Source organism: Loa loa, assembly GCF_000183805.2.
Source record: "Loa loa unplaced genomic scaffold supercont3.66, whole genome shotgun sequence".
Taxonomy (NCBI): Eukaryota; Metazoa; Nematoda; class Chromadorea; order Rhabditida; family Onchocercidae; genus Loa; species Loa loa.
Window position 1 is genome coordinate 238,317 of NW_018108246.1, and position 10,162 is coordinate 248,478.

The window sequence follows — 10,162 nt, forward strand, 5'->3', positions numbered from 1 at the left end:
AAACACTTACAAGCATTGGCCAAGTCGCTTCAAGGTAAACATTGAATTCAGCTCACATTTACATCCATTATTCCATAGTTCATCCGTATTTCCTGTTTATTATTAGAGCAAATATTGGACAACAATTTGAGAAATAACATGCAAATAAAGAGAATTAGAGATAAAGAGAGTTAGGGATCTATAAGAATCAGAGTATTGGGGGTTATCAGAAGCAGAGAGACAGATGAAACCGTTTTAAATGAATGAATTAAATTTATGGGAACTCATCGTAACTACCAGTCCTTCAGCCAATCTATGACCTGACCTTTCCAGCTACTAGCAGTGGTACCTGTGATGCGTGTTAGCTCAAGTTACTAACGACAAAGTGAGGTGTCGTGCAGTGCGAGTGAAATAAGCAAGCTTTTCGTTCTGGGGAGTAGTGAACTTAAAATCTCGAAATTTATCCTGAAAAAAGAAAGGAGAAGTGCGAAGTAGTCGACCACTACGAATGAAGTATGACAGAGCGGTATATGCCGAGCATCTTTCCGGAGTGTGACAAATTGAAACAGGTTAGCTTTTCCTCTGTCTACATTTCCATAATTTCAGCAGAAACGATACATTAACTTTTTGCATGCGTCCCTTAGTGTTGCATAATATGCATAACATGCAACAGCCATTGTACATGTTGATTAAATTTATTTCGGTGTGCTAATCGGTCACTTGTCAATGAATGAAGGAGCACTTTTGTAGATTCATTCAGGGTGAATGTACTAGTTAGTCGAAGGAAGTGACTATTTACACTAAAGGGTTAGTGTAGTTTAAAACTGAATATAAGTGTAAGTCATTCACTCGTTGAAAGATTAATCTGGTGGTGAAATAAAAGTCATGATGTAGCATAACATGCTGTGATAGCCGGGCTATAGTCAAGCCTATTATCTCCATGAAAATCCACGTAAATCCTTGTTAATGACCATTTGTTTTTCGAAGAATGGTAGCAGTAATCGCAGTTGATGAAAGCCATTGTTTTCTAACCTTTCATCAGCAACATGTTTGTAGGCATACGACAAGTGTTTCTCTGATTTCTTCGAAAAATTTATTAGTACTGAAACGGCAGCACTTTCAAACCCTTGCGGCCGTTTGCATGAGACATATCGACACTGCATTGAAAAGGTGATTTATTATGTTAAAAATCCTATGTGTATATCAAAGCTCCTCCTCAGTACACTGAGATTTAACTAATAATTACCATAACAGAATCTTGAAAAGAATAAAATTTACGATATCGATCTCAACGAACTTCGAAAAGACGTGCTGAATACAAAAGACGATTTGTTGAAGGATTCTCAAACCGCTGATAAATAGCTCAAGTACATTTCTACTTCTTTTGCAAATTTAATGTGTCTTCAAACCGCAGTTCTATTTATCATGTACATTCATTCTGATTGCTTTTCAGTCAAGTTGCTTCGTCTGAATTTCATTCTTTTAGCATCGCCTATTTCTTAGGCTCTTCTGAAATCACAGTTGCGTTTGTCTGAACATTGCTAATTTCCGTACGTTCTTTACTGTGGTAAAAGTTGGTTGGCTCATCAGTATTTGAAAATAAGAGGAAAATCAATGGATCCATCTTTGATGGGATCGATATCAAACGCCACAGTTCTACAAGAAACAGCAAATGATACACGTTACAGTCATTTGGAGCAAATTCTGGAAAATTTCCAGGTGTTGAGCTTGTTCATTCATTCTTATGTATTCAGATAGAAAACATTGTTTGTATGACCAACATATTTTGGTTTCCAGGAGAATGCACGACAGATGGGTGTAATTGCTAGTGATTTCACAACTCGAAGTCAGGAACCATTAAATCAGAAAATCCATACTCTTATATCAGGCCTTCATGTAAGCGACTTTTTTCCTAATATGAAGTTAAGTTATTAGTGCCGGAGTTAACTTTTTCGAAGTGGACTTTTCAAAACATTATGCAGCAGAATAGCACTTTTGCTTAGGAGTTGGACCATTTAAAGAACCAATTTATGGATGTCAAAATACCTCTTGAATTGCTCGATTATTTGGATCAAGGAAAAAATCCGCAGCTTTATACAAAAGAATGTTTGGAAAGGACACTGAACAAGAACAAGGAGGTGACAAGTTTTAATTTCTAAATCCTTTTTTATTTTTATCCTTAAAGCAAAGCTGAAATTGAAGATCTATTACTTTCCTCTATCCATGCTGTATTGCAGATGAACGGTAAAATTGAAATGTATAAGAAGTTTCGTGCAATGCTGCTAAAGGAACTTGGTGAAGAAATGCCAAATGATATGGTTTTATATCGAAATTTACGAGACAGGAAAGATGTTTCTCCACAGCATGAAAATTATAATGAGGATACTAGTGATTAATTTTCAAATCCAAAGTTTGTATTTGCTTTGTAATATTCTGTTTTTTTTGATTTTATTCGCATTAGAGTCGGGTTTTATGAAGATGTTATTTGCCAGTATAAACAAGTGGCTTCCTACATCAGCTGTTCTCGTTTTGTTCTAATATTGGCTCTCTTTTTCTATGGGTTGTTTTTTCTTCTAATTTGTACAGTTGGGACTGGTGTTATGCCGTGTATTCTGCCTAACTTAAAGTAAATATTCTACTGCAATTGTGTCTTTTGTTTTTATGGCATCAGTTTGCTAGAAGCTGTACCTTAAGAAAATGTCCATTGTTTTTGAAGGAAAGGTATACTTCGACAAGTAAGTCACGAATTCTTTGTGATTGTATAACGGATTATAACTAGACCATTTGTTATTGATAAGCTGTTCATTTGAAAATATCGAATGTTTATTCGTTGCACTGTTTGAGCACTGGTTTATCGAGGCTGTAGAAAATTTATCATGTCAGTTTTCTTACGTGGTATGCAGCCGCAAAATGGCTTTACTGCCAAAACGATACGATTTGTGAAACACTGCAAAGAGCTGAAAATTGGTTGGACTCATAATAAACTTAGGAGTCAGGGTGTCGAGGAATTCGTAGAGGAGTATTTGCCATGGATCAGGTTTGATATTATATTAATCAAATTTTGTCTTCATAGTGGAAATCGAAGTATTTTCAATTTTATTCCATTAAATGTCTTTTAGATTAGTGTGGATGGGTCGCCTTTCTCGATTTTTGAAATTCTTTTTTTGAAGTGAGTTCATATTTCTCCTCAATGTTGTTTCACGAAACATTTGACTTTTGGAAGCATCTTGGTCTATAACTATCTTTTTATATTCTGAAATGATAGGAAACAACAGTTTGCGACAATTCTTCTAACGAATGCATAGCATTTTTCATAAAATTTCGATAATTTGCAAGTTTCTGCATGAACTTTTTCTTGCAGAGAAAATAATCCACATATTAGCATAAGGTTATCTCGGACTCATGTTAATTGCGATCCATTTGTAATTGGAATGTAAGTTTTTTTTATTAAAATTTTATAATCTTGTATGCACATTCCATTGCACCATTATTAAATGTCTTCCTCTGCATGGTTTTGAAGAAAAGAATCTGGTTGGTACAATTTTTTTGGGTTTGGAAATTTTTTAATTATATACGTTTAAACAAATTAGCATTCAGATATGAACATTGTCGCGTGAGAAAACGACGTTGCGACTGGAAGACCAAGCATCAGGTTTTATCATTTGTAGAAGAAATGGCTATCGGTGGAGACTACGTTAAAGGTCAGTCTGAATACCTTAAATTGTAGTTGAGAATATAATTCGGTTTTCCAAATTGGCCCACTTTTCAGCACTTCAAATCCAAGCTATTCCTAATTTAGTAATTAAATTTTCAGGCCGGAAGCGAGGAGTAAAAACGATACTGCCACGTGGCTTACAACTGTGGGATACGGAAACCATTGGGCATGATGTATTTAAGGTTTATAGTAAATGGAAAGGAGATCCACCAGATCCTATGGAAATAACTAGTGCTTCTCATCCGTACCTTATGCATAGAAAGCATGCTTAGAAACAATTGTGTCTATAATTAAGGAAGCCTGAGCTATTCATTCGTACTCAAATGAACTGTCACATCATTTAGATAAGAGAATAGATGTTTTAGATGTACTGTTCTCTTCTTATTATGTGCGGGACTTATCTTCTTGATTAAATCATCTACAGCATAGTTTCGCAACTATCAACTTCACTTCATAGACTCATATATCGGTTTTATCGATGGAATCCTTAGTGGTACAGTATGGAAACAAAATATGATATTTTGATTTTGAATAGGTTTTTGCTTCAGTGATTTGGGCATTACAACTGATGATAAAATAAGCCTTTCTAAGGTTAATGAAGTTTCCCATTGAATCATACCATATTGCTTTTAAAATTAATGTATGGTGCTAAAGAAACCTTGGTGTTACTATTATATTGTTATGATTCAAAATAAAAATATTGGAAATGTTTAATTTTCATGTGCTATGCATAATCTGCCTCTGCATTTCATATGTCATTTGTACCTCGATGGCAATGCGCTTCTCTTTGCAGATTTAAAACGTCATAAATAGGATAATTTATATGAATAGTAAATAGTTGCCGAAATGTCTGGAGGACGGAAAAAGAGTGGAATAAACTTGGTGCAGTACCGTGTCTTGCATAAGTATCGAGTATGGATCTAGCTACCGGATTTAACGGTTTCCAGTTCTTGGCGTTATTTGTGTTTCAGTTAAGATATTTCCTGCACTTCGTCGTCATTTATGGACACAGTCGAGGAACTGAGGAAGCCGAAGGTTGAAGAGGTGCCGGTTTTTTACATGGAAACGTTTTACACGGTGTTGTAATGTAATTTCGAAGTAGCTGTATAAGCAGCAAATTGATCTTTTCCAATGAATTCTTGGTAACAAAAGATATCACAGAAATGCTACCGAGAGATAGGCTTGGATACACATTTTAAAAAGTTGGAGTATGGGCACTGGCAGTATTCTATAGATGCTTTTGAGTGGTTTTAGTTTAATATCCTAACTGACATTTGAAGCTTAGTGTCTCAGGATGAGTACTTGAATATAGATACAAAGAGGACCTCTACTGCCACGCATAATGAAAATAAAAACATTGGTTTAATCTTCTTGTTCTTTGAATTGGTCATATTATAACAAAATCGTATTATATTATTACCGCTTTATTTCAGACTGCATGTGATGAAGTAGGTAGACGTGATAATGTAAATGATGAAGGACGCACATCAATTTCACAGAATGAACACGATGAAATTATCGCTACGGAGAAGGTTCTCAATGCAATGCTATTCTATCGACGCTATGGAATTACTAGGATTCATTTAAGTGTCTCCTCATTCCAGTAAACTTTTTAATTTTATCAAGCAATTTTGATAGCGATCACATCATTGTCATCTTTCGTAGCTTCTTGATGACTTTTTTCTGATTGTCGGATGGTGAAATCGTTATCCTCATGCATAACATCAAAACAAAGCATTTTATTTCAACTGGATTTGTTTTTATTTTCAGTATGGACTTAAAACTGTACTTATTAAAGTCATTAGAATAAGGGATTCATTAAAATCAAATGTCTTTCTTCAAAATCAACAACATAAAGAAATATCTCGGTGATAAAGTTTACCAGCATATTATTCATTAGAAGCATCCTTATTTTTATAAGCCGTTGTTTTTAACCTCTTTCATATTTCGTATCTAACTGTATTTCCTTCAGGAAACTCTCAGAAGAGCAACAGGCAGCACTTTCTCCAGCTTACCAGTACCATCTTGTAAAAATGAAAGAATGTATTGTTCACAATCAGAAGTAAATTTACGAATTTTCTTATATTTGCCCTTAATTTATCGAGCAATTAATATGTTTCGTACTTCTACTTTAAATTAATTTCAGTTTCGTTCCGTTTTTCTCCTTAATTGTTGCTGGGTGATATCCTTTGTATATTCAGTCGGCAGTTTCAAAAATGTTGCATAGTTATTAAATAAGGCAAGGACTGTAATGATTTTCAAGTCATGCTTAATACTGGTTATCTATAGGGTGTTGAGAGAGATAATAGAATGCGGGGTGAGCATGTTTGGAGATGATTTTGCTCTGCGTGCTGCTGTTCAGATGACACAACTGAGACCATCCAGCGATCACTATATGTCGAAAGTGAGAAGTACTCTGAAACAAATTATGAGGGATTGGAGTAGTGAAGGTGTGGTTAATATTGCCTTCTAGTAACTGAATTAAATAGTAAATTTTTTATTGTATTTTTTTGAGTAACTTTTTTACAGCTCCTACTCCTTCAAAATTTAACATTGCTCTAATTAGGAAAATATGGTGTAAGAGTATATATATATATATATATATATATATATATGTATGTGTATATCGAATCTAGTTTCTAGCAAATTCAAGATACGACAACTTATCAGTGGACAGCTGAATAAGCTGAATAAAACTTATAAGAAACTTGCTGAACTTGCGCTAGTTGATTAATGTAAATAATTGATGCGGACTAATTTTGTATGTTGTTTGTAACTGTAAACTTTCTTCATGAACTTTAGAGACTTTCCATTTGTTGATTTGGTTTGATATTGCTATTACTTTTGGCAGGTTCAACAAATTTCCATTAAATTTACAACTCTTTGTATTTTCATAATGTAAGAGAAACGAGTTCTGCTTAAAGGTATGGCCGAGCGGGAAAGTTGCTACAGTGATACGATACAAATTTTATGTGAACTTTTTCCGGACAAAGAAAGCCGTTCGACTATCGAAATTCTGGTTCCCGGCGCTGGGCTCGGAAGATTAGTTTGGGAACTTGTTACCGAAGGATTTTCCGTTCAAGGGAATGAATTTTCGATTTTAATGCTGCTTACGTCAAATTTTATTCTAAATAAATGCAAACAGGTATTTTTAATTAATATGCAAGCATGGAAGGTTTTTTATTTTTATAATTTTCGTTAAGGTACGTGTTAATTACTCCAAATTTACAGTTAAGTTATATCTGAATTGATTAATGTACTTTTAAACTGTGTTTTGCAGTTAGACAGAATTTCTTTTCAGGCAAACGAATACATGATTTATCCTTTTGCGTTGGATACATGCAACAATTGGTCATATGGAGATCAGTTAAGACCAGTACGCTTCCCAGATGTGTGTCCCGTTATGCCAGATGATGTAAGTTGTTAAATGTCTGGAATTTTGATCTTAAGAATTAATCCTATTTAGTGAACTTTGAGCTGTAAATCCCTATTTATTCTCATTTTTCCTTTTATCTCCATTTTCATGATGGATATATTACGAAGAGCAATAGGGTTAATAAAATATTTAAGCTCTTTGCAAATGCTTGTGATTTAGTTTATGTTTATGAGAAGTGTACGAGAAGTTTTAAAAAAGTTTCTTAAAATGTTTATGAAGAGTTTTAAAAAGCTCGTGATTTTTCCTTTTGATTAATTCATTCTCTTTTTTGTTAGCGACCAAATAAATTTTCAATGTGTGCGGGTGATTTCTTGGAAGCAATGAAAAATGATATAGAACGATGGGACATTGTTGTAACAATCTTTTTTATTGATACCGCCATCAATGTACTCGATTATATTGATACGATTCATAAGTAACATGTTTTCTGATTTTTTAAATGATATTATTGCTCAGAAAGTTGCAGGTATTAGTTTTCCTTTAAGTTTCAACTTACTGTACTTGCTTTGGAAGAATTTTTCGGATGTACGGTAATGTTTTAAGGATATTAAAAAAAGGTGGTCTGTGGATTAATTTTGGACCACTTACCTTTCATTTCGCTGATGGAGAAGCTGAGGGTGCTATCGAACTACCATATGATTCAATTATTCAGTATATTACGAAGAAAAACTTTAGGTAAAGGTCTAGTTCAGTTTTTTGTAGATATTTAACTTTTTGTTTGGTGACACAAAAAGATCTTCAACCGAGTGCTTTTAGAAGTATAAAATTTTTGATTTTCAGGTTTGAACGCGATGAACGGGCTAACAGATCCAATCCCGCATTATACGCTTGCAATCAGAAATCAATGTTACGTTATCACTATAATTGTGGATTCTTCATATGCAAAAAATTGTAGCTTATATAAGAATTTGAGCTGAAGTCATAAAATCTTTAATTTGAACTGCTTTTCGAGATTACATCCGACGTTAAGGAGTAATGTAAATCATTCTATTTCAACGGATAAGATTAATCGCAGTAATGCTATTTCCATGAAATTAGACATCGCTGCTAAAGAGATTCTGTCAAGGTTATTGGTTGTAATTAACTGATATCGAGTGATTGTTACGTCTGTGTTTAGCATTTTCTTTTCAAACTATTTTTCTGCGAGAGAAAATTCTTGATCGTCTGTGTGTGCACAGCGAAGGTTGGATAGCAATTCCATGGATTTCCTGCAATAATAACTTCTAAGAAATACGTTATTTTTGCTGATTATTGCAAATAATACATTTTAATGCTGAATAAATCTTTTGTGAGACTTTTTTATTTCGTCATAACGACCGAGTCGCTTTCTGCTCATACATTCTTATATTCTGGACCTGCAGTGAAATGGTCTGTGTACTTTTATTTTCACTGATCTGAAAATCGAATGGTGGGTCAGATATGCTTTCTGTTTGGTATTTTCTTGACACTTGTTGCAGCTTAATCATTTAAACATTGAATATTTCCGGGAAGAGAAAGTTTGCTTCTATCAAAAGTTCAATATTTAGAGAGACCATTGAACTTTTGAGGTTTTTTTTGGCGACAGCATCAATGAATACCATCTATTGTATCAGCGAACTTCCATATAAGGAATCCAATGTTCGTTTTAAAGTTTACAGCCTTTTTATTCTTTGATATATTCACCGTAAATCGTTTAATAAAGTGCATTTGTGCAGATTTAAATTTCAAACTTTCATTTTGAAAATAGATATGACTCACTGCATGACTAGTAAATTATTCCTGCTGTTAGTTTGTAACTTGAAAACTTCACAAAATTGTGTTTTGAGTGAATCTTGAATGCTTTTAGTCTATAGTTACGAAATAACGTACTTTTTCTAATCTTATCACAATAAGTTTAACGTCAGTTCGAAATGCATCAGTCGGATGATTGACCATGAAATTCAATAATAAAAATATTTTCGTATTTCAGGATAGAAAATGAAGTAAAATGTAAAAAAAAAAAAAAAAATTCGAAAAATTATATGTATGCGGTGGAACTTTTTCGAGGATCATTTGCGAACAGTTATTTAATTTTTGTTTTATACTTATAGGCAACCGTGCTTGACAATGATTTCACCGAAAAATACATGTGCATCGGGTCGTAAGTCCTCAACTATTTATATTGACAACATAAAGTTTCATAGAACTTTTAAAATCTCATCCTACAAGATGTCAAGTCTCTAAATTATGGTATATCAAGTAATCTTTGTTATCGAGAATTGAGTCGGAAAACTTATATAAGTAGTTTATTCCATCTAAAAATTAGAATGTTTATTGGGGTGGGCAAAAAACTTTGTGTTGTCAGTTATCCATCAGGTTCCGGTATGAAGAAATATACTCTGAAAAAAATTCAGCTTTAGATAAGCTGAAATTGCAGTTCATAAATGAATTTTTTTTCTTATACTCATGACTGGTTGTTTTCGTTTTTGAATCCTGTAACTGATGCGGTATTTTCAAGTTTTTAGTTTTTCGGTCAAGTGTTTCTCAAATTGCATAGAACTTGGAAATATTACAAAAATAAATCTTATAAAAAGAAAAAATCAAAAAAATCAAAAATAAATCAAATTCTCAAAATCTCAAAAAATAAATCAAAAATAAATCTCTGTAGCATAGAGTACATAGTGGAAATTCGATTCTTTTTTTTTATTACAGACCAGGATCTGTGTCAGTTGTAGAAAGCGAAAAATATTCAGCAACATCACAAAATATCAGAACAAATCGACACGATGCTAATATAATACGTTGGCAGCGTCTTAACGATACTTCCGGTAGTCACATCATTTGCGTGGTAACTATTTGCAAATCTTAGTAACCATGCTGAATATAAATCAGATATTAATATTGATTTCTGTCATTGAATTAATATTACAATAAGGGAAACGATAATTGTAGAAATGAGAGGAACTGTTATACAAGCTGGTTAGTTAATTTGTTGAAATCCTTTCCTTTCGTTGAAATTCCATTCCATGGATTCTTTTGTTGAAATCTTACAGGATTTAAAATAGTTGATCTTG

General features: G+C 33.3%; 6 protein-coding genes across 7 annotated transcripts in view; 5 read left to right on the forward strand and 1 right to left on the reverse strand.

Moving 5' to 3' along the window:
* LOAG_07535 overlaps positions 1 to 63 on the reverse strand; it is a 2,153-nt gene extending 2,090 nt beyond the window's left edge. Inside the window, exon 1 of the mRNA XM_020447464.1 lies at positions 11 to 63. Coding sequence (XP_020306362.1) covers positions 11 to 42 — 32 coding nt within the window. The 5' untranslated portion in view covers positions 43 to 63. The remainder of the gene's footprint in view (positions 1 to 10) is intronic.
* Positions 64 to 494: 431 nt separating this feature from the next.
* Positions 495 to 1,341, forward strand: LOAG_09549 (hypothetical protein; the record flags this gene model as incomplete). Its single annotated transcript, XM_003145076.1, has 3 exons — positions 495 to 548; positions 1,036 to 1,149; positions 1,234 to 1,341. 3 exons carry the CDS (start codon positions 495 to 497, stop codon positions 1,339 to 1,341), a joined length of 276 nt encoding a protein of 91 aa, XP_003145124.1.
* Positions 1,342 to 1,593: 252 nt separating this feature from the next.
* LOAG_09550 (hypothetical protein) lies at positions 1,594 to 2,375 on the forward strand (the record flags this gene model as incomplete). Its single annotated transcript, XM_003145077.1, has 4 exons — positions 1,594 to 1,698; positions 1,777 to 1,875; positions 1,983 to 2,117; positions 2,217 to 2,375. 4 exons carry the CDS (start codon positions 1,594 to 1,596, stop codon positions 2,373 to 2,375), a joined length of 498 nt encoding a protein of 165 aa, XP_003145125.1.
* Positions 2,376 to 2,816: 441 nt separating this feature from the next.
* LOAG_09551 (hypothetical protein) lies at positions 2,817 to 4,156 on the forward strand. The gene is made up of 4 exons (XM_003145078.2): positions 2,817 to 3,016; positions 3,341 to 3,412; positions 3,577 to 3,680; positions 3,794 to 4,156. Exons 1-4 carry the CDS (start codon positions 2,856 to 2,858, stop codon positions 3,964 to 3,966), a joined length of 510 nt encoding a protein of 169 aa, XP_003145126.1. The 5' UTR covers positions 2,817 to 2,855; the 3' UTR covers positions 3,967 to 4,156.
* A 502-nt stretch (positions 4,157 to 4,658) lies between these two features.
* On the forward strand, positions 4,659 to 8,340 carry LOAG_09552 (hypothetical protein). The gene is made up of 9 exons (XM_020447962.1): positions 4,659 to 4,738; positions 5,128 to 5,297; positions 5,667 to 5,756; positions 5,984 to 6,144; positions 6,619 to 6,839; positions 6,996 to 7,109; positions 7,406 to 7,545; positions 7,674 to 7,805; positions 7,911 to 8,340. Exons 1-9 carry the CDS (start codon positions 4,697 to 4,699, stop codon positions 8,023 to 8,025), a joined length of 1,185 nt encoding a protein of 394 aa, XP_020301857.1. The 5' UTR covers positions 4,659 to 4,696; the 3' UTR covers positions 8,026 to 8,340.
* Positions 8,341 to 8,610: 270 nt separating this feature from the next.
* LOAG_17368 overlaps positions 8,611 to 10,162 on the forward strand; it is an 11,744-nt gene continuing 10,192 nt past the window's right edge. For both annotated transcript variants that reach the window (XM_020450029.1, XM_020450030.1), the window contains exons 1-3: positions 8,611 to 8,747; positions 9,200 to 9,249; positions 9,801 to 9,936. In XM_020450029.1, coding sequence (XP_020306363.1) covers positions 8,700 to 8,747; positions 9,200 to 9,249; positions 9,801 to 9,936 — 234 coding nt within the window. In that variant the 5' untranslated portion in view covers positions 8,611 to 8,699. The remainder of the gene's footprint in view (positions 8,748 to 9,199; positions 9,250 to 9,800; positions 9,937 to 10,162) is intronic.

Excerpts from the sequence above, each read along its gene's own strand:
- LOAG_09552 (XM_020447962.1), top strand. The coding sequence starts at position 4,697 with ATGGACACAGTCGAGGAACTGAGGAAGCCGAAGGTTGAAGAG. Across the intron at positions 7,110-7,405 it reads GTCCCGTTATGCCAGATGAT|CGACCAAATAAATTTTCAAT; the intron begins GTAAGTTGTTAA and ends CTTTTTTGTTAG. Across the intron at positions 7,546-7,673 it reads TATATTGATACGATTCATAA|GATATTAAAAAAAGGTGGTC; the intron begins GTAACATGTTTT and ends TAATGTTTTAAG.
- LOAG_09551 (XM_003145078.2), top strand. The coding sequence starts at position 2,856 with ATGTCAGTTTTCTTACGTGGTATGCAGCCGCAAAATGGCTTTACTGCC. Across the intron at positions 3,017-3,340 it reads GAGTATTTGCCATGGATCAG|AGAAAATAATCCACATATTA; the intron begins GTTTGATATTAT and ends TTTTTCTTGCAG. Across the intron at positions 3,681-3,793 it reads CGGTGGAGACTACGTTAAAG|GCCGGAAGCGAGGAGTAAAA; the intron begins GTCAGTCTGAAT and ends TTAAATTTTCAG.